This window comes from Ambystoma mexicanum, chromosome 4p (assembly GCF_040938575.1).
Source record: "Ambystoma mexicanum isolate Mex_15411 chromosome 4p, UKY_AmexF1_1, whole genome shotgun sequence".
NCBI classification, from domain to species: Eukaryota; Metazoa; Chordata; class Amphibia; order Caudata; family Ambystomatidae; genus Ambystoma; species Ambystoma mexicanum.
In genome coordinates, this window is record NC_090927.1 from 290,248,514 (window position 1) to 290,272,485 (window position 23,972).

At 44.6% G+C, this 23,972-nt stretch overlaps 1 protein-coding gene across 1 annotated transcript in view; it reads right to left on the bottom strand.

Annotated features, from left to right (window-relative positions):
* PTCHD4 (patched domain containing 4) overlaps window positions 1–13,060 on the bottom strand; it is a 615,564-nt gene extending 602,504 nt beyond the window's left edge. Inside the window, exon 1 of the mRNA XM_069605843.1 lies at window positions 12,338–13,060. Coding sequence (XP_069461944.1) covers window positions 12,338–12,937 — 600 coding nt within the window. The 5' untranslated portion in view covers window positions 12,938–13,060. The remainder of the gene's footprint in view (window positions 1–12,337) is intronic.
* Between the last annotated feature and the right edge of the window lie 10,912 nt (window positions 13,061–23,972).

Sequence of the window (23,972 nt, forward strand, 5' to 3'; positions counted from 1 at the left end):
AAAGTCAGTTAATCTCTTTATATGAAACTAGAAGAATTGTACATGTACTTTACAGAAAATATGCATACCTGTAGTTTGTGTTCATGCATATGGATATGTATGGAGCTGCAAGTAGAAATCTTGGAGACTTGTACAGTATTTCTTGTAGAAGGTGCTTTCCAATGAAATGACACTTGTACTCAGAGAGATTCACAGTACATTTGCAGTGCTGATCTATGATGATGCAGTTAGATGTAGAGGTCTTCTATGTGATTGGTAGATGGTAAGTAATCTTTGATGTCGTGGGTGTTAGTCTTAGCAGTGGACGGTGGTGGCGCGAGTTATGGTTGCTTAGTTTACCATAACTGGCGAATTTCCGGGGGTTTTCAGTTTTACTTGGAACCATAACGTCCCTTTAACAAAGTTTTTTCACTGAATTTCATAGGTTTTTAGTAGCGCAACTTAACCACAACGTCCCTTTAACAACGTTTTTTCACTGAATTTCATAGGTTTTTAGTAGCGCAACTTACCCATAACGTCCCTTTAACAAAGTTTTTTCACTGAATATATATATATATATATATATATATATTATATACATATATATAAAAACTTTGTTAGAGGGCCATTATGAAATTCAATGAAAAATACTTTGTTAAAGGCACGTTATGGTTACAAGTAAAACTGAAAAACCCCAGAAATTCTCCAGTTATGGTAAGCTAAGCAACCATAACTCGCGCCACCACCGTGCACTGCTAAAACTAATACCCAGGACATGAAAGATGACATCACAAATGCCATTCTTACTCATTATCCATTAACAATCTAGCAAACAGCACATATTTGGAAGAATATTACAAAACTGCTATTTATCTTAAAAATTGCATCAGCTACTGCCATTCCTCCTCCCCAAGAGCCACCACCACAACCAGCTGGAGGACCTACACAACACAAAAACCACAATACTTAAAAAGACAATGAAGAGGACAAAGAGGATGAGGTAGAGGAAGTGCCTACCTCTAGCACCCAGAGAGAATCATGGATGTGGCAGTTCTTTACCACTGTTGGGAATGTACCAAAGGCTAAAGCTAGGAAAGTGCAATACACTGAGTTGTACTCCGTCGTGGATACCTGGACAGTACTCATACAGGACCACCTCCCTATGCCGCCATACCAAATCCAACCACGGCAATGCTCTCAGAAATGTTGTTGCTTGCTTATCAAGTAGTAGGCTGTCTTCCTCCACTCCATCTTCCTCAACCAATACTGCCTACTTCTGTGGGACACAAAATCCCACCAGCTACCTTGCAAGCGATAAAAGAGGCTGTTGATCCATGCCTTTCGAAGACAACAGTACTCTGTACATACTGCAACACACCACTCTGCAGGGGGGAACAATTTTGAAGTGCTTTTGAAGCTGTAATCAAGGAGCATGAGAAACAATGCCCCATACCTTATATGTAACACACGTGCAACATATTCCCCTGTCCACCTGCCCCTCCATATTTGTGGTTGGTGCTCCTTCACTCATTTCCCCACACCTAACTTACTGGCATATCCTGTGAAAAAAATGAAAAAAATAAAAAGAACACCAAATAAAGGTGGCTCTAGGAACCACTTTTCACCGTTACAAAATAGAACTAAAAACAATATTCTTATACACTCCTTCTACTTTACATTTCTCAGTAAATCAGTTAGAGTCAATACAATTCTCCAAAATGTCCATTAGCATTTTCTGTTATGCTAATGGCAATAATGGACAATTGTATACTAGAGAAACAATTTTCTGTCCCAAATACTTTTCTCTAGCATACAATACGGACCATAATCGATGGACCTTCATAACTATCTGCAGTCTCCACGGTTCCCTTTCCAGGGAATGGATCATTAAAAGACCTGAATGGCACGTGCACACCATCACACAAGGCAGCCCGTCTTCCCTTTTTAATGATATATTTGTAACACTCCATCAGTGGCTGCTTTCAAACAGTCCCCCATCCATCCACCAATCACTTCCAAAAACTGTACATTTAACCCTATGATCATATTAAGTTTCCACATACCAACTGCTAGTTAACAATCTTCTACCAATCTTTTGTATCTGCATTTCCCTTACTTATACAAAACAATTGAACACAGTGCACCTATAAATGCACATGTGCATTGTGCAGTGAGAGCAGTACATAAATAAAAGGGGAAGTACGGATGGGCAAGTGCTCATGAGAAAACAGGAGGGAAATGCCAAAGGATGCAAAGGTGGGACACCACTGGCTAACTACTGGTGCAGAGGAGTCCCAAAGGTGGGATGCATCTTAACTGTAACATCCCTTAAACAATGTTTTTTCTTTCAGTTTAATAGGTTTCTATAAGTGAAAATGGTTCATGGTGTTACATCACGGTTTATAAGTCAATAATAATTCCTCTTTTCATATATATGGAAGAACGTATTGGTTAAACATTAATTCAACATTTAACAATACCACAATTCAAACACAGTATACATTCTCCTAGTAAAAAAACCAAAGAAAATCAATCATAAAAAACAGATAGAAGCAACAGCAAATAAAGGAAAAGAGAAAAAATGTATCACAAGGAACAATTAATCATCTAAAATCAATGAGATAAAAGAAATAATGACAGTCGACTAAGCATCCAATGCCGGAATTAATGAGCAAAAGAGTGACACGATTGCATTTACAGTTAAAGTTGTTCCCCCGGTAAGACAGTATTTCCACATTTGATCTATTGATAGGATAGCATGTTCATTAAGGATTTTTTTCCTATGAAACACTCTTTACCTTAAAGGCTTCAGTGCTACACAGGTTAGCAATATATGCTTTGCAGTTTCTCTTTCTGTCTCAACCTTACAATATCTGCAAGAGACGGTGTCTTCGGTAACCTGCCCATATCTAAGCAGTGTTTCCTTTGTGCGAAGCAAATTTAAAGGAAATCACAAGAAAGTAGATCTGGCTGTTTTATTAAAGTAGATTGACAGGTATGGGGCCAAAGAACCTTGTTTTTTGTGGTCATCTTTTAGCTGGGCTAGTGAGGATATGTTTGGAATTCTGTCACTGTGTTCGCTCAGCCTACCTCAAAGAGTACTTTTTTGACTCTGTTTGGATTACCTACAATGTCCTGAACAGTACACCCCATTTCTGACAGGCATAGTAGGGCAATCACCCTAATTTCCGCCAGAGCTCTCGAACCTCCAATTTGACAGGCTTTCCAAAGATCAGTCATCAGGGAGTATGCTGATAAATCCCACATCTTCATGTAAAGTGACAGATGTTGCCGAAGGGCTCTGGCTTTCAATGGAATTGTACCCAATTCATAAGAAAACGAATAATGGAGTGGGATGTAGAGGACATTAGGGACAAAACCCTTCTCCAGATCATTGTTTTCAGTTGAGGCAAGTAGTTAATCACTGAAAAAGGAAGGTGATGGGTCACACGGATGAATACAAAGATTCAAAACATTAAATGGCTCAAGAGGGTAGATGGGCGGTAAGAGGCATAGACAGGTCAGAAATCAAATTCACATATTTTATTTAATTTGTACAGAAGTCACAATAAAAACCATTTTATTAGACCACACAATAACATTTTCTAAAATGCATATAAATACATATATCAAAAAAAGCTCTAGAAAAAATCTAAAAACTATCTGATCAAGCACTGCTAGATATGATACATATAACCACTGTATTTCTAAAACAATTGGACAGAAAACGTCAGTGCAAAAAGGTTGTCAAAAAGTGCTAAGTGCCTACCACGATTATCACATTTATAGGATATCATCCTCAACGCAGTTTCGACAGTCAAAAAACCAAACTAATCGAACAGGTAAAAAGAAGGAAAAAGTAGAGAAAGCTGATAGCCGTCTTCATCAGGGCACACTAATAGCATAACGTTGATCTTTAAACAGCCCACAACATTAATAAAAACAGTATTACACCAGACGATCACATGGTAATTGGTACATTATTTTTCAAATTTGATTGAAGATCTGTGCCTCTGGTGGAAATACTGGTACAGAAAAAAAACAAAATATGAACAAACTTCATTTTAAAACCAAAAAATTCGAAATTGATCGAGCCTGACCATGACTCCACATAAACCCATCACCGATTAGAGTTCAATTAATAGGACTGACAACAACAAGTTAACCAAATTCACCATGAAGGGTACATAGGGGGCGCAGAAAGTAGTTAATTCAATCGTGCTGCCCAAAAACGTACTAATGATAACCCATATTTTATCATCTGTAGAGACAAAAACAGGGAACGAAAAGGACTTGAAAACATAATACCTTATTTCCCACCTAGTTGTACTGAGTAAACTGGCAAGGGACGTACAAAAGGCAGGATCTATAAGTTCCATACTGACCTTATAAGCACTGATAAAATCCATGGATCGATAATTCAACCAAATGACCATCCATCAATGGTGTCAAATTCAGGAAGTTAGATTGTATGCAGCAGTCTTAGAGGAGTCGCTGTACATCTCACCATGGGAATGTGTGACAGCAAGTAATTCCTCTAAAATGAACATTAGTTTTTAGAATAAAGGTGAGGCCGTATAGGAAAGAAAGTTTATATCGAGACGCCAGACAAGCTGGACAAAACAGACTCTGCTATTTGGATCTGGTGAGCTCCGTGGCTCTACAATGAGCCCAAAGTATATATTGCAATAGTTTGGGAACTCCATCCCAATAAGTATAACAAAAAGCAGGCGTCAAACCCCAAAGCAAATACTTACATCTGCTCACAGTAAGGAGAAAAGTGATAGGAACAGTGTAAATGGCAGGTCAGGCCAAAACATTCTAATGTTAAAGCGTGCAGCGTTTCCATTTTAACCGCCGTCACCCTCAATGCATTGAAAAGGGGAGGAGAACTTTCAGCGTACTGGGAAAGGATCTGTGTATTTCTCCAGTGGAACAGACCCACGGTAGAGGGTGTACTGCACAGGGTAAAAGGCTGTGCACTCAGCCTTTAGCTTTCGATTATAAACGGGCTCACAAATTATACGCGCTTCGGGTCCATTCACATGAGAAAATGGTCATAGAAAGAGGACTAGGACTGGAAAAGCCTCAACTGAACAATGGAGGTAAACAAGGGACTACGGCAGAAAAAGCCTACCTTCCAAATTAGTGACCGAATAACCGAACAAAAGCAAGAATTTAAAGGAAAAAAGAGAAAACTCAGTGCCCAACAGCTAAACAGTGTAATAAAATAAAATAAAATAAAATGATCAACAAAGCAACTGTGTTTCTCCAGGGAACATATATATATATATATATATATATATATATATATATATATATATCTAAAACGCTAAGCCAGGAAACATCAGTAAAGTAATTGTCTCAAAGCTCAAAAAAGGTAAATAGATGAACAGAATCAGTAAGCTTTAACTAAGAATTTAGTGGAAGCAAAAAGGCATCAATGGAGTGCTAATCTCAAAAAACAAAACATGAAGCAAATTTAAAACTACAAAGCACTCGAAATAGAGTAAATAAGTGAATAGTTACAGTCACTACGCTATGGCTGAGAGTATGGTGGGAGATCTCACGGGAGTACAATGAAGGCACGCTTTTTGGTGATTGAGACCCTTGTCGTAACTATGGGTAGTATACATCCACCATACATCCACCATACATCCACCATTGCTCTTGTTGTGCCAGTCTAGATGCTATGTTAGTCGCATCAACACCCAATGGGCCTCATTACGACCCTGGCGGTACGGGGTAAACGGCGCCATAAAAGGTGCCTGGTGCCGTTTACCCCGTACCGCCTCATTACGATGTCCCCTCGTGGGGCCCAGGAAGAAACGCCTGGTCAAACCAGGCGTGCTTACCGGGTCCCGCGAGGGGAAGAGGGAGCAAACAACGGGCCAACTCTTAATGGCCCGTTGTTTGCTCCCTCTCCCATTCCCATTCAGCCCTATGGGGGCTGAAATGGGAATGGGGAAGGACTGGGTACGGGTCCTTGGAGGGAGGAATTACCGGGCCTTCTGAACTCGGAATGGCCCGGTAATTCCTCATTCTGAGGACCCGGATCCGGACGCGATTTCAGCGGCAGCCATGCCGCCAATAGCGGCATGGCTACCGCCGAGGTTGTAATGAGGCCCAATACCTTTTCCAAAACTGACCATGTAAGGTCGTTGCAACTGTGATTATTGTCCAAAAAGTGTGTCACTAACGGAGCTGTAAGAGTCTTAGGGCCTCATTACACGGTAGGCGGTAACCATGGCGCTAGTAGCGCCATGGTTGCCGCTGGTATTTTACCGTGTCCGCCATTGTGGATGGCAGAATTACCACCCCATTACAAGGTGTAAGGGGGCAGTAATTCCCCATTCACCATGGCCCTTCTCCATTCCCATTTAAGCCCCCATACGGCTCAATGGCAATGGGGAAGGAGCAAATAACGGTACCGCTATTAGTGGTACCATTATTTGCTCTGAAGTCCCTCAGCGGGTCCCTTCCTTAACGTGTGGTCTGACCACACATTAAGGACCGGACCCACTGAGGGACCTCGTAGTATGGTGCTAAGGGATAACCGGCATCGGTGCCCTTACCGGTGCCGGTAATCCCTTAGCGCCATCCGTGTAATGAGGCCCTTAGTCTGTATTTTAGATTTGTGGTCTCCAATCCTTAGCTTAATAGGTCTCAAAGTTTTCCCAATGTATGTTCTTTGACAAGGGCAGAATATAATATAAATGACATTTTTTGAATGACACCTTGTGTGTTGAGTCAATTGCCAAATGTTTCCATTTACGGTGACAGTGGAACAGACTGAAGTATATGTGCATTGGCTACAGGAGCCACAAGGAAAATGTCCTCTAACAGGAGTTGCCCCCCATAAACTAGTCAAGGTATTCTGTTTAGGAGCGATGGAAGCTCGATCAGCCTTAGTAAGACAATTCTTTATGTTTTTTCCTTTTTTTTAAAGCATAGAGAGGGCATTGTAAACTCGGGGTGTTCATTTGGAGAGGGTGCCAATGTTTAGAAATGATTTTCTTAATTCTATGGTGATGGGTATTAAAAGTCATGGCACATACTATTTGATCCTTAGTGATGTTCTCACGATTGGGTTTAGTTAGAAGGGTTTCCCGATGTTGATATTTGGCCCTTTTACGAGATTGTCGCAATAGGTGGGAAGGATAACCTTGATCACATAGTCTACCTTGAATAATATCTGCCTGTGTGGTATAATCTTCTGTCCTGGAGCAATTTCTCCTGACTCTCAAAAACTGGCCATAAGGAATGCTTTCACGCAGGGACTGAGGGTGGAAACTGTCAAATCTGAGGATCGTATTGCAGTCAGTATCTTTACGATAAAGATCTACAATGATTTGTCCTCCTCCATCTTTAACTAGAAGATCTAAAAAAGGTAAAGATGAGTTGCTGACAGAAATGGTAAATTTTAAGTTGTTATTAAATGTGTTTATCCATGTATGAAACTCAGAATTATCACCTTTGGAAGTGTCCCATACGATTATAATATCCCCAATATACCTCTTATAGACAAAGTAGTCAATCACTGCCAGAACATATATCTCAACAGCACATAATACAACTTTGCCCTCAAAGCATGTACGGTATGAAAGGAGCCAGAACTTGCCAGACTTTGAGTTCACTCTCTAAAGTTGGTTTACCACTTTGACAACCTTTGTGTGTAGCCAGGCACAGATGGATGTGATCGATGGTTTAGAATTATTCCTAAAACCCAGATAGACGAAGGAGTCAATCATATCCATTTCCTTAGACTGTACATGCCACCTGAATGAAGTTTGTTTTCTAGCACTTGATAATTACAATACCTTTGTCTTTGCAGGGTTTATGGACAAGGAGTTGGCACTCACAAAGGTTGTAAAGGCATTTAGGAGGCATTGGAGACCAAGCAGAGTATTGTCGAAAATCAGGAAATCATCTGCATACTCTGTCCAAATCAGCCTGAGACTAGAGATCTTTGGGGCTCCAAAAGTACTGGCCTGCAGTGATTTGTCTAGATCAGCCATGTACAGGTTATAAAGACAAGGGGAAAGGACACACCTCACACCTCTGTAAGTTTTTATTGGACACGCTAATGCTCACTGATTATTTAAACTAACTTGGATGTGGGACTGTGAATGAAGAACAATTATTAATCTCAATAGACCCTGTGGAAGGCCCCATTTTTGTAGTTTTTTCAAAGCAGAGACCTGTCTACACTATCAAATGATGCTGCAATGTCAATTGATGCCATAGACACAGTTTTATTTCCCCTGGTCGAAGCATGAGATTGGTTGAATTTTAAGAGCACTCTGTTTATGCAAGTGCCCATCCCCTTTGCCACTTAGAGATCACATTTTTGCTACTGGCCCAGGACTCAAAATGTTCTAATATAATACAGGAAACAAATTTAGAATCTGCAGCTAAAATGGCTATTGGTCGATAATATCCTGGTTGGACTCTGTCCCCACGTGGTTCTATGTGATCACTGAGACCACACATAATTGCGATAGCTGAAAATGCAGACTTTTTTTTAATTAAACCCCCTTTGCACCACATAGATATGCGGGGGAGACGCTGGAGCCCCCCATATTACTATAATATCCCATACCCCCCCACATATATATGTGGTGTAAAGGGGGTGTTAAAAAAAACAAGTTCAGCATTTCGGCTATCGCAATTATGAGGGCAACATTTTAGGCCATTACCTCCCCACGTTTATAAATTAGGATACTATGCGCTCTATACCACGTATCAGGGTATTGATTGAGTCGAATAATGTCTGAGAACAACATGGATAAGATTTCTATCCAAAGTTGAGGATTTGACTTAAATAACAAATTTGAAAGCCCATTTGGGCCTGGGCATGTGAATTACTACTATTTCCAATTATAGTTCGTATTTTAATAGTTGACAGATCAAGATCAAAGGATGTGTCATTATAAAGGACCAAGTCCTTCCTTCTCAAGTGGTATTACTGTCAATGGGAGGGTGTATAAGGTGTTGAAATGTTTGATCCATGTGTCCTCGGAGACAGTATTGACCAGCCTTCCAGTTTTAAAGCTTTCCAAAGGTGTTACTCAAGGACCAAAGGCTCTTGTGTGACTCTGTGTCAATGCATCCAGCATTTTCTCGTCATCCACTTGCATACAGCATGTTCTAGGGTTGCAAAGCCAGTATTTGTATCCCTGTTGGACCTTCTTTCGGTGTGCCAACTTCTCTTGGGCACTCAGACAAGAATTCTTTTTTATTTGTCTAATCTGTCACCTCATTACTCTTCTTCTACTGACAATCTCCTAATTGTAGGTATGTGAGCAGGAGTGGTATTGTGGCCTCCGCGTATTCTTTACCTGAGTGTTAGAATCAATTACATTTGCAATAAAACACTCAACGTTCTCCACAGAAAAATTATTTGTCAATTCTTGTTTAGTCATTGAGGAAACTGTCTCAGTAAGTGAACAGTTTACTTTCCTTAACATTTGCAGTGTCCATCGTAGGTGATTTCCTTGCAAATTGGGAACAACTGACCACCATCCAAGATTTACGGGCATGTCCCCAGTAGGGATGACCAATCGCTGAAAATGAGCCACCAAAAGCAAATTGTTGCTAATCTCTGTCCTCTGTACTTCAAAGCGGGAAAAGTGATCCATCAGCCATGGGCCCACCAAGATGTAGTCAATAACCGAAGAGCTATGACCATTTGTCCAGGTCGCCAGGGGTGGAGAGTCTTTGTGGGTCGACCCATTCAATGGCAGAAGCCCCAGCCTGTGAGGCAGTTCACCCAAACACTGCCTTTCCTCATATTCAGGCATTCTTTCCTCAGACATGTTTCTGACCATCCAGTGGCGGTTAGGTATGCTGAGTTCAAATCTCCTGATACTAGGATGCGCCCAGAAGGCACCTTGTAATGCCAATCAGCAACACAGGAGGAGATGGACCTCGGCCAGGGGGGTCATACCTCAATGCCAGTAAATGTTAATAATAAGAATGTTCACCACCTCTATCAATGTGAGGCTAATATGGGTGACCAGTATTCCAAATTGCACGTTGATGCAAGCCCCTACCTTGGCCATACGGGAGTTTTTCACCAGGGTCAATAGACCACCATATGGTCGGCCATTGTCACCTTGTCTTGCTGCCTGGTGTACAATACTATAACCATCAAACACTGGCTGCGTTTTAAGCCAGGTTTCTAGGCAAGTTTATGAGTCAATGAAACATTGTTGAGTAGATGAGCATTAAATGATACAACTAAGATCGGTTCCATGATTCCCTGTCTTTGGAAGTCAGATCTTCCATCCTAATGGTCTTTTGCCCCATCAGTCTATTTTGCAGGTGTAGACAAAAACCAGGAACAATCTCGGGTTTCCTCTGAGATCAGTATCTTTCTTTTTAAAGTCAATACCGGTTCTTCCATTGACTCTCTCAATCCCACTTGAGATGTAGTTGAACATCCAGTATTCTTGCTAGAGACGCCACACTGGATGTTAGATCTACGATGGTTGATATTTGGAGCTATCAAGTTGTAACCCAAACATCTTTGTTTTCTTGCTCTTTTAGCAAGGGATACATCACCAGTTTGGATTTCAGATGGATCACCACTTGACCATGACCAGGACAATCTGTCCACTTCCTATGGCCACAGGCTATACCTCAGTCACCAAAAGTGTATCACCATTTTTTTACCAACATTATGGCACTTTTCAAAAAATAAAACACGGACACATTGGCAAAACCATGATTTAAGGTCCTTGCCAATGCTGCTTGCAAGAGTTTGCAGCAAATCTGCCCATGTATTATTTTTTTTAAAGTGTCAACATTTACATACATAAAATAGTCATATAGCCTCCACTTGACAAAATCCATTCAGACTTTGCACAAACATTCAAGGTCTATAATCGTTCTCAAAAGATGCATCCACATTCGTCAAACGGCAACAAAGTTATTAGCCATCTAAAAATGCTGAGAACCCCCTCTAATTTTGCCCCCTCTTGAGAAAATGGCACCATATGTATAAACCTTTAAAATATTTTGGGACCCCCAGCTCTAATTGTGTTCCCTCTTGACAAAACAGCACCAAACTTTGCAGAACCATTCAGAGTCAGGTCTAGAATGGGATTCCAGTAGGCAGATAACAACGGGGGTCGTGGGAGACTCTCTGCCAGACATGAGTCCTGGTTACAAGAGCCTTACCCAGAGTCTTTAGCTCACTATCTGTCACAGAGAAGAAATATCCCAAACATATCAGTGTTTGTCCTGCCCTGGGGCAGTCCAGCACCGAAATGCTAGGCAATTCTCTTCTGAACAAGAGTACCAACAGCAACCCCAGACACGTGTTTCGGTCTGGTTGGACCTCATCAGTAGGGTGTAGCTGTGCCACTCTAAGAAAAGTGAGCAAGGAGTCCACGTCTGGATTACCCTAGTAACTTAGGGTGAGACCCAAAGTTACATGAAATATGCAGATAACAAGGGGGGTCCTGGGAGACTCTCTGTACGGCATGGTATGATGTGCTGCTGTATGTCAGGGCTAAGCATGGCATGGCATTGTATGGCGTGATTTTGTATATTTTATTTATTTACTTTATTGTATTTGTTGGTAGCGCCCAGACCCGGAGGTATCACGGCGCTAAGAAGGCAGTACATAGTGAGTTACAGCATGGTTAGAAACCATATGGTTACATTTCAGCATAAGTAGTTGGTCATGTTCATACGTGGACACTGGGCTGTACGAGTTATATGTATTTGTTACATAGTGTTGTTATGATATAGTATGAGATGCACTGGAATTGTGGGGCGTATTACAGTAGGGTAAATTGTGGTATGTCATGTAATGGGGTGGCATGATAAGGAATGGTATGGCGATGCATGGTATGGCTTTGTTTGGTGTGTGGAATAGTATGGGGGGTCGTAGTTTGGTGTCGTGTCGTATGATATGGTAGCGTATGTACGCATTGTCATGGGATGCTATAAGCACCGTGTGTGCACCGATGACGAGTTCCGGTGCAAGGAAAACAGGAGCTACTCCCGGAAATACTTCCCTGAGCCACATATGTGCACCGGCCATCACCTCACACAGTCCAGTCAGCCAGCAACGCGCGGAGGCCAAGCGAACAGCAGAGGTTCTGCTTTACGACTAGCCCGCAACGCAGCACCCAATAAGATAGCATAACTTGAGGGTTCCGTAGGGAACTTTGCAATGGAAGCAACTTGGTAAAAAGAACATTTTGGTAACCCCCATGGTTACACAGCATGCCTGGAAGTGATAGCAATTCCTCACTGTGACCAAGCGCGGAACTGCTCTCTATGTCCCAGGGGATGGACGCGTGTTTGCCTCTTGGAGTGGCTTTAGCATGCGGCGGGGGCATACCTTCAGTTTGGTGTTGGGATAGCTGACTTGCACCCTGGCGGTGGTCTTATTGGCGAGGGCGGCCTGGCTGAGATCCTCCAGCACTGACAGGATATCATCCAGCACGCAATTCTTTCCCTGGTTTCCCAAGACACACAGGTGCGAAAAAGTGTAATTGTATCCCTTGTAGTTCACCTTCATGCCCAGCACAGAGCGGTGCAACTGCAGGACCTGCGCGGCCTGGAGCAGCACATTGCCACCGGGTTCCGCCACGAATATCACTCGGCCGTAGCGCCCGGCGGTGTGCAGGTCCGAATAGAGGCGCTCTCGGGACTGGTCCAGGGGGAAGAGGCTGCTGGCCAGGCTCCTCTCGCTCTTGGCCAGGCTGTGGCTGGGGGCCACCAAGAACTCTAGGTCCCTCTCCGATTTGAAGCGGTTCAGGAGCAGGAAGCCAAAGGTGAGGCTGAGCACGCAGGGCACGGTGAGGAAAAAGACGGGGTGCCTGCTCACGAACAAGCCCAGTTTGTAGAAGAATGACTTGAGCCCTCTGTGGACGACCGGCTTCAGCATCCTCCTGCGAGCCCACAGCGCGTGCACTCCAGAGCGCCTTAGAAAGTGCATCGGACATGCGTGGCGCCCTCCCCCCTGTCAGCGACCGGTACTCCTCTCCACTGCCCCGTGGCCACACTGCAGCAAGGTGCAGCAAGGCGTCCACGTATCGACCGACTGGGGCTTCTGATTTAAAGCTCGGCTCCCGGCCCCTCGCCCCCCTCACCATTGATCTGGGTTATCCCTGCAGCCGCAGAGCTCCCCGTTTGCTCTGAGCAGGCGGAACCAACCATCCCAGTGATGTCCCCACCAGCCCCGCCTGATGTATAGACTTCCCCGAAAACCATGTGCCTCCGTGTTGTAAAGAAGGGGGAGGCGGGCTGGGGGGCAGAAGGGATGAGAGAGAGAGGCACACGAAGCAGAAATGCTGAGGAGGTATTTTTAGAGCGGCTCTGTGGCACGGGGTTACAAGTCAATAAATCGGGGTGGTCGGGATTGAAAACGAACTAATTGTTCTGATTATGCAAAGCGCAAGAGAGTAATCTCGCAAAAGGAAAACGAGTCTCTTTTTTTTTCTTTTTTCCAAGCGCTGCTGTTCACTCTAATGTAATGGCGGGTGGGAGTACCTCTGCCCAAAAATGCCTGCTCGGCGGGGGAGGGGATGCACTGCAGTCCTTTAACAGAATAATGCATTCCTGCTTTCATTAGCAGCTGTTTAATACGCAGCTCCTTGAGTCTGTACTTTCTGGGCGCTATGCATGTCCAACGGCTGGCGGCTTCAGTCCTGCCTTGGAATTTAACGCTGTGCCAGCCTTGCTCTGCTGAATTTTGAAAGGCTTAGAATTTAATTTTGCACGTTTGAGTAAGAAGCATGGGCATGCCAGCAGCGTTTTCCCGTAGCCATTTGTTTTCGTAGTGCCTGCTGTCTTTCCGAGTAGTGGAGCTGCAGGCTGTAACCGGGGGCGTTTCAGCACCAGGAAGCTCAAACAGCGCTCGGTGCGCGGGCTGTCGATGGGGGTGTCATGCAATAGACACAATTAAAACACTGATCGTCTCTTTAAAATAACCCCAATTGCTTAAACTATTTCTGCAGTGTCAGGTTAAATGGCACATAAAGGGGCACGCTGTAAAGTGGCAGTGTATCGGAATGTCAACCCAAGAGTTAGGACCGGCAGGGATCGTGGGGGCCCATTTCAAAATTGTGTTTGGGGACCCCTAACCTACAGCTGGGAAAAACAATATGAAACACTCTAAGTCGCCTGTGGGGTGCACGGATTATAAGGGAGAGATAAGAATGGAGGCGAGACTGTTTAGCTGCAGATTGGAGAGAGCTTTTATCCGCATCTGCACAGAACAAAGATCACAGCCATCAGGCAACTGAAAAAATACATGTTTTGTCATCTTTCATTTGTATAGCGCCTCTTGACATATGTTACGGCTTCTAAGTGCTGACATGTCCAGTGAAAGCTTTCTTTGAGCATGATTAGGAGCTTCGTTTAAAATAAGGAAAGTGTTATTCCATGTTGGCAGGCCACTTTTCTTATTTGCTCCATATTCTGTATATATAAATATAAGCAAAAGATAAGACATGTGTCATTCCATGAAGAATTACACTTTTTTTATTACATGGAGCTCAGAATCGAATCAGACCCTTTGTCAGCAATGTGCTAATGTAGTTGAGGCCAGAGTGAAAAGTCAACCAGGTGAGAAGAGCGCTGATGGATTCTCCAAGGCCTTAGAGCGGTGACAGGACAGGCACAGGGAAAGGCAGCATATAACACGTGTGCTTCAAAGCACACATTTAATATTCTGAATTAAATAAATATTGTGCTATTTAATAAGGCACAGTACACCCGACGATACAGAAAAGAAGCATCCCAACTATGCTAGCCTCTATGTATGATTGGTAGAAGAATAAGGAGGTGAAGTGTCCTCTTACCTCTTGCAATGTGCTAAAGAAGAGGAAAAATGTGTCATGCAATCACATATAATCCTTAAGGATGTTTATTTAGGGTTTTATATAATGCTTGACATGTTGCCACTGAGTACTGTGACGGGTTATCATATGTCAAGAGTGTAGAATCCCTGGATTTTTTATTTCTTAATTATTTATTGATAATCAGATTTCCCTTTCATAAACTCCACACCAAAAGCATAGTGTGTATCTGTGACTTGCCCCATCAGAATAGTGATCTGCAGTGCCTGCTCTACCAGTGCTAGAGAGCAGGTTCAGAGTTCACAGATGTCCATTTGACAGCAGCAGTGACAGCTTAGCCCCTGCAGTGCAGTTGCTGCATTGAAAATATGCACCTCTGTACCAAAACCCGTAATTCTGAGTCTACTGTTTTGGTGGCAGAATAATTTCAAAATACCTGAGTTATTGCATGCTAAATAGGATTTTTCATAATGATTACAGCCCCAGCAATTTCATATCACAAATACATCAACCCTATGAGCCCAGCTCTGCTGTGAAGGGATTATGTGCATTCTTCCCAGACGAGGCGGTCCTTGACACTCCTAGCAGGACTGTAGCCTTTGGGATTGCCTCTCTTTGTTCCTTTATAAGGAAATGTAATACCCTTCCCAGAAAATAGCCACTCCACAAGAAGCTGGCCTGGGAACAGGAATCACACCCATTTACAAAAGTCATGGCTTCACACCAGGGTGCTGCATTTGAAAAGGCATTTGATCCAATGTTGAAGGGAAGTGGGTGGGGTTAGTGTTGACAGAGGGAGTTCTTTACAGCTGGTGAAAGTTTCCTCCATCTTGTCTCTCTCTGCCTGCATCAAAAAAACACTGCTGTGAGTGGCTGTAGGTACTTGCTTTGTTTTGGTTGGCAGTCAGAACAGAGCTGTCATCTTTACGATGGGATTTAGGAACTCCCACATTGCTTTTTACCAAACATAACTTTTGCACAAATGTACATTTCTAAAATGATGTACCCTAATGAAATTGGACACATATATTTCATATTTGATTGTCCATATTCACATTCATTCCCCATCTTTGTGAGAGCTGTCTTGTTCACTTTACAGATTTTTATCAATTTTAACCATAACAGTTTGGGTTAATCATTTCTAATTCGGTACATCTCTGGGCGCTTATCAGTGGATCAAGTACATACAATCTTAGGTTTGCAACATTAATCCTTCTGCTACAATGAACATTTTTTCATACTTTTGGGTCCTTAAATGGTACAGGTTTCATCAAGGTCTTAAAATCAAGAGCCTGAAATTAGGTTAATGTCTACCAAATTTCAGATGTATCCCTCTTTAGGTTGCACAGTTAAAGAGTTGAAACCTAACCACAAATACAGATTTAAACACAGAGAAGTTCAGAGTGTTTTTTGTTTCTCCTTTCAACAAACAACAGCTGTCTGATCCCTTTGATCAGGGAGGTGTCTCCCCTTCCTGGTGAGGGAAGCTCCTGCCCCTTCTAGCAGAGGTCCATGCTCAGCCTGTCCTTTGTTCTTGGCTTAGACAGGAGATGAATTTCTGATGCGGTCTCATTGTGCTCCTTGTTGTCATTATGCGGGAACCATTAGGCTTCCTGTTTTCAAGGGAGTGTCAAGCTGAGATGTTAACTTTCCCAGGCTGGGCTGTCAGATCAGAATTAAATAGTTGATTAGCTCCAGACTGGGTTCATTTAAATTAGAGTCTTTTCATTTGAAACATATAAAATATAAGCAAAGTTCATAAGGGATTTAGACATTTAAAAGAATTAGCCCTTCACAAACATGCTTTAAATAGGTGTATTTTGCAATTTCCTCCAGAAAAAGAACACCGTTCAGCTGTCAGGCAGGGAGGCCTGGATTTCTCTGACTGCACTGGAGCATCTATGATTTCAGCACACTTTTCCTTTCAATAATTCACTGGTAAAATGACTGAATTTAGCACCAAAACAGCACTTTGAAGGTTGCCATTGATTAGGAAGCTGTATTGAAGGGCATTTTCGGATTTTAGCCCACTTTTGGGGCCTTGATTCATGTGACAGGTAACAGGTGACAGTTGAAAGGTGACAGCAGTGATTCCTGTTTTTACACCAACTTTGACATAGTGTGGCAGGCTGTGCAGCGCTTTTGTGATAGTAAACCATACGCAGTTTTGCAGATTTGGCACACGTAGGGTTAGTGCCTCCATTTTTGGCAGTTTTCTTTCCCCATTGGCAAGGGGTGTAGTGGGGTGCATTGGCATGGGTAAAAATATTCCACAGTGGTTTGTCCTTTGCTGGATACTATGGTGGATTGGGTGCTTCCGATTGCCTCCATGGAGTAGGTTGTTGAAGTAAGCTCATTGGTGGGTAACACTGCTGTTTCATCTGACAGGGGTTGCCCGCCACTGCAGGGTTAATGTAAGCCCCGCCCACTAAGGGGCAGACGTCATGACGCATGTTTGAGGGAGGAGGTTGGAAAAAGGCGTGCTTGCCACCAGTTTAGGTTGAAGCTGGGAAAAAAGGAAGTTCCTTGACAAGATCCTCCGTGCGTGTGTGTATCCAGTCCGATCCCGGGCAACACTGGCGATGCACAAGCCACGTCCATGACCGGCACCAGCAACCCAAAACAGGATACAACGGAACTCATAGCCGCTGTCGAACCACATCGCCAAAACGACAGAGGCCTACATCCATACAGGCCACAAACCCAGCAAATACCACGTCAACAGAGACAATGCTACCGGTACGGCATGGCATTTCCACACTCAGGATCCTGCCCAGCACTGTTACAAAAGTGCACAAATTGTGGAAGAGAATGACATTTTCAATCAGTATGTAGAGAAGGGAAGCCTTTGCCCATGATGCCACCCCAAGCACCGGTCAGAATGCCTCCTCAATATGGATCGCAAAGATACTATCAACAGAACCAACGGCGATATGTAAGAGCCGTTGACGAATATCAAGACCACGAATAAGCCCATGCGCCTGACTACACAAACCGGCCGCAACATCTAATGGACGAATATGACAACACCCCAGAAGGGTATGGTGAGGACACGTACTACTACGATCCACCAGCAACCGCGTACAATATGCAAAATTACCCTCACAACCAAGACGAGTATGTCAACCTCGTGCTTGACAATGAGGAGGCCAGAGAAGCCCTGAAAATACCAATCAAAATGGAGAACTGCCTTTTTCACTTCATGGTAGACCCGGGCTCCACCGTGAACGTTATTGGTGAACAAGATTACATGAGAATCCCAACTCCACCAGTACTCAAGCCCTCACACTCCAGAATCTTTCAGTGGGGTGCAGCCACGCCACTACAGACATTCGGACATTTCACGCACCGTTTTCTCCTAAACGGACGTCAAATGGACACCAACATCCACGTGATTAGATCTCTCACCAAAGGGAGATACCTTCTTAGTTATTACACCGCCTCCCGTCTAGGTCTGATCGAGATCCACATAGGATCTGGGGACACCATCACTTCCACCATGATCTGCCAGGAGTCGAAGGAGCAGATCAGGGCAATAGTCCACAAGCAATCACATAACCTAATCTCAAAGGCGGACATCGCACACAAATTCCCAAACATATGCTCTGGCCTAGGCAAACTCAAAGGTCCCCCAATCAAACTAGACCCTAATGTGAGACCTGTGCCACAACACCCGAGGAGAGTCGGTTTTCACCTCCAAGAGGCAGTGTCACGAGAACTTGAACAACTACTCGCTGATGGAATTATCGAACCAGCAACAGGACCAACACCATGGGTTTCCCCCCTTGTCATAGTGCCCAAAGAAGGGGGCAGGTTACGCCTGTGTGTCTACATGAGGGTAGCCAACACCGCCATCCAACGCGAGAGACAACGCATGTTCTCCAAACTCGATCTAAGACAGGGCTACCACCAACTGGAACTAGACCCTAACTCCAGAGCAATTACAACCTTTGTGACCCATGACAGCTTATTCAGATATCGTAGACTAAATTCTGGCATCTCCTCAGCCGCAGACATTTTTCAGGAAACGGTGCAGCAAATCATCAGACCAATTCGAGGAGCCCTGAACTATAGCGATGACCTCCTAATTTTCGGCTCGCCAAAAGAAGCCCATGACGCTTCCCTGTTTGCCACCAGTGAAGCAGTGCAAGCCACTGGCCTCACGCTCAACATCGAAAAATGCTGGTTCAGCAAGGCAAAGCTCAAATTTTTTGGACACATTTTTTCAAGTGAAGGGATGATACCCGACCCTGAAAAAGTGGACACCATCATGAATCTCAAAGAACCACAACAGGCTGCCGATGTCTGCTCTTTTCTGGGTATGGTCGGTTACTGCGCCAGGTATATATTACACTACGCATCCCTCACAGAACCGCTCAGGAAACTCCTACAGAAGGAAGCGACATTTGATTGGACTCCAGGATGCCAATGCGTGTTCAACGACATCAGGCAAGCTCTCACCGAGGCCCATCGTCTAGCCTATTTCAACCTGACTTGGCACATGGAAGTGATAGTAGACGTGAGTCCAATTGGCCTAGGTGCAATTTTAGCACAGACACGCGGAGCAGACGTCAACCCCAGCACGTTGTAGCATACGCAAGCAGAGCATTATCTACCCTGAAAACAGCTTACTACCAGGCTGAAAAAGAAAGCCTAGCCGCAGTCTGGGCATGTGAACATTTTCAGAACTTTCTAATCGGAAAAAGATTTAATCTGATAACCGATCATCAAGCACTACTATCACTATTCGGCAATCCACACACCAAGATGCCTCAGAGAATAGAATGTTGGGACATCCACCTTCAAGAAAATGATTACGACATCCTTCATCGACCCGGGGGCGATTTAAACCCTGCCGACTACCTGTCACGACATCCACTGGGGGCCCCACTAACACGGAGAGGAGACATTGCATATGTCAACTACGTAGCGGCAAACTCATTACCACCCACGCTCTCAATAGACACGGTTGCTGCAGCATCGGCTGCAGACCCAACTATCTCACTTGCCATCAGCCTGACGTCAGACCAATAAGTGGAGAGACCACTGACGAGCAACGCTGGCCCACCCGGGGGTGTGCAGAGAAGAAATTGAGAGACTATCAAGGGTACACAATGAATTAGCTGTAAAAGACCACAATATCCTACTAAGGGGTTGCCACATCATAATCCCAGCTGCTCTGAGAAAAGATGTTGTCCGCACCGCACATGAAGGACACAGAGGAGCCGAAAATACAAAGAAACAACTGAGGTGTCACGTCTGGTTCCCATTCCTAGACGCTGCAGTGGATGAATGGGTAAAGAACTGTCATGCCTGTCAGTGCACATCCCCAGCCGAACTTCCGGGTCCTCTGCAACATAAACAAATACCAGAACACCCCTGGGAAAGAGTGGCCATAGATTTTTACGGACCCACAGAGGCAGACGAATACTTCTTACTCCTGATAGACGAACACTCGCGATTCCCCATAATGAAAAAACTAGCCACCACAGCGTTTCCCCAAGTAGCCGCAGTACTAAAGGAAGCACTCAGCGAATTGGGAATCCCCAGAGTGATTAAGTCGGACAATGGGCCACCTTGCTGTGGATACGAATTTGCAGCGCTGGAAACCATCTAGGTTTCAAACACATGAAGATTTCACCTCGACACACGCAAGCAAATGGGATGGCGGAACGATTCATGGCAGCAATAAAGAAAACAATCCAGAGAGCCCGAATCGAAGCAATCAACCCCCATCAAGCACTATGCCGGCTCCTCAGAGACTACCGAAATATGCCACATAAAGCCACGAACAAAAGGCCCGCCAAACTCATGGTCTGGTACCAGGTACACACACGCATCCCACGAAACCCGTCAGCTACAGAGGACCCAGATGCAGAAATACTACAGCGAGACGCTGAAGAGAAACGGATAGCGAAGCAGGACACCAACACAAGGCGTAAAGCGACGCCAAAAGACTTCCAGATCGGAGATGAGGTGCTAGTACAGCAACCCATGGTACGAAGACAGACCCTCGGTATGCTCCGAGCCCCATGAGAGTCACTGCAGTAAAAGGAACAATGGTGACAGCACAAGACCATGACAAGGCCATCACGAGGAACTGCCAACAGTTCAAACACTACATCAAAAGAGAAGAGTGTGAGTCTCCCCTGAGGCCTAGCACCCCAGAGCCAAGGGCCCCCCGAGATGACTTGTGGATTCCACCAAAGGAAGACTCTAGCGGAACAGATCAAGGCGAAGGTGCCCGGAATGAAGGAGAAGCAGAAGTCCGCCACGAGAGACCCCAGTGTGTCATTAAGAGACCAACACAACTGGTTGAAGAATGTTAAGGGGACATTTGGACATTTGTCCGGGGGTGGTGTTGCCCGCCACTGCAGGGTTAATGTAAGCCCAGCCCACTAAGGGGCGGGCATCATGACGCATGTTTGAGGGAGGAGGTTGGGAAAAGGCGTGCTTGGCACCAGTTTAGGTTGAAGATGGGAAAAAAAAGGAAGTTCCTTGACAAGATCCCCTGTGCGTGTGTGTATTTATTTCCAGCCCGATCCAGGGCAGCAACAACCCTACCAAAAACACTCACCGTACTAAACGTGCTTGCCCACAAGAAACCTTAAAGTCAAAATGTCTCTAATGACTTATTAATTGAAGTTAGCTCATCTTTGGCTCCTACTCGACTTGATCCACTCTTGGAGTCTTCGTTGGCACCCTGTGACCCTGCAGTTACTCCTAGTTTGGCTCTACTAGGTTCTGACCCTTTTTTGGAGATACCGTCAGCATTGCGTGAGTCGCCTTTTTCTCCTCCGGGTGACCTACTCTCTGTCACTGCTCGTAGACAAAATGGTTTTTCCTCACCTGTATCAGTCTGCTGTAACGCCTCTATTGATTTATCCAATGTGAGCAGCTCATCTGCAGTCATGTTTAATGTCTTGGAATCACTATTATCTGACTTATCCATCAAATGTAATGAGATTGCATCTAAATTGGATGCGCAGGAGTTGTGTTTTGCCAGGTTTTTGGCCATGACAGAGTGGCTTATTAGGATTTTGAACTGCCACAAATCTGTCCATTACGGAGGTATTGCATTTTCTTCCAGTTGTGTGCTCACTCGGGATGCCAATAAGGGTGTCATGCTGATTGAGTCTGACACCCCTGTGCACGACTTATAATCAGCAGCTATCCCTCTACCTAGTGGTGACATTCTCGACCCAAAGCTTAAGCCTTTGCCTGCAAGCTTGGTGGGTACGACTATTAGCACTATTAAACCTCCTGTGGTACCAGCCTAAAAAATGGTTTGCCAGGCAATTACTGACTCCTATGGTCAGACGGAGGGTGGGCTTGGCCCTGCCTTCCACTCCTTACTCCTACGGCCTTCAAATCTGGGAATCAGATACTGAGAGTAACTCAGGGGCCTTTACCTATGCCTGATAAGCACAAATCTAAGGCACTTTGAATCCAGTGCCTATTTAGTGAGGCTAATGGCCTGTTTTTAAATTAGTCGAAAGTGAGGCAAATTGTTCCCGGTGTTCGGTGCTCTGCTTTTTCTACGTGATTCAGACTGCTGTGCCTTTAATTCCATTATCTAGAAGGACCTGCTGCCTGCTACAATTGTCTTTAAAAGCTTCCTTTCAAGCAAAAGCGAAGCGAAAGTGAGGCAAAGTGTTCCCGGTGTTCGGTGTTCTGCTTTTTCTACGCGATTCAGACTGCTTTGCCTTTAGCCTCTCTTTTGTGCCAGCGTCTCACCTCTTTGCAGGAAACCCCATGCTACAGTACTGGACGCTGCGAGAAGGCGAACACACAAAGTCAATACCTGAAACACACAAGTCCATAACGTGGACCCTATAGAACACCTGGAACCACAAGCCCTCATCTGCCGTAAGCGTGTAAGAGACCGAAGGGGCTCTTCCCCTGGATCGAGCATGCCAAACTACTACCCACAAAGACTACCTGAAGGAAGACTGGAGACCGAAAGGGCTTGTCCCTTGGATCCTGTGCATTCCATTTCATTTTGAACAGTCAGATTACAGGCGTACCTCAGCTGCCCCGCCTCATTCTGTGTATACTTACCGACGACGAACGGGAGACCGAAAGAGTCTTCAACTCTTGGATCCTGCTTGCCTTGTCATAGCTCACCCGGCACAGACAAAGGGACACCCAGCCTACTACAAGATGATCTCTGCAGGCTGCCAGAATCTGGGCGGGAGACCGAAAGGGTCTCACCCTTGGATCCCGCCGGCATACCCACATCACACCATAGCTTGGCTGCAGCCACCCATAGTCCAACGCAGATTACCACACAGATCCTACATTTCCTGAGTAGTAACAGCTACCTATAAATCAACCCTCGAAGACTGCACAGGAGTGCCATAGGAATAGAGTTTACCACCCTACCTGACCACAGAACAGAGACAACATCTATATACTCTTTTATGCCCCAACTATCAGCATGTCAGCAAAGCAACACAACAAACAACTCAACCTCGGGGGACCAAAAACAAGACAACGAGGAAAACTCAGGGTGCTGCCCGTGAACCAACTAACGGCGGATACTCTCCAACTAACATTGGAGCAAACCTTGTTGAGACCTAAGTCAAAGAAGGTTGCCCTGGAATCATCCAGCCAAAACCTCAACCTTTCACTGACCAACTCTCAACAACAGATAACTTCTCAGCCTTTACTCTCCTCCGCCACCTCGAGGCAAAGCAATCGAAAAACTCTTCCATTATTGGAACACGTTCCAGCCAAAATTCGACTCCATACCAACATGGCAGATAGCCGGTCAGACACCCTCGGTGTCACTCCGGTGGAACCAACCCAAGACATTGCTCTCTGCCCCTCTGATCTACATTCAGACCAACAACACCTACTGCCCACCGATTCTTCTTGCTTCAAAATGCAAGAACCCCTTAAACCACACCCACAACAGGCAACCTATCCAGGTAAAGAAAACACACCATACCTGGAAGGTCCCCCCTCCTCCCATGAGGTGCTTTCAGAACAACAAAACAATCGACCACTTCAATCTTCGAACAAACAGTCAACCTTCCCTCAAATGACTCCTACAGTAGATTTGCAGCACTCAACCATACCAACACCAAGTCCCCATTAACCGCCCAATCCCCCAACCATCACAACAAAAAAGGAAAAAGCTAGACTTGCTAAACTCGCTTGGCTACA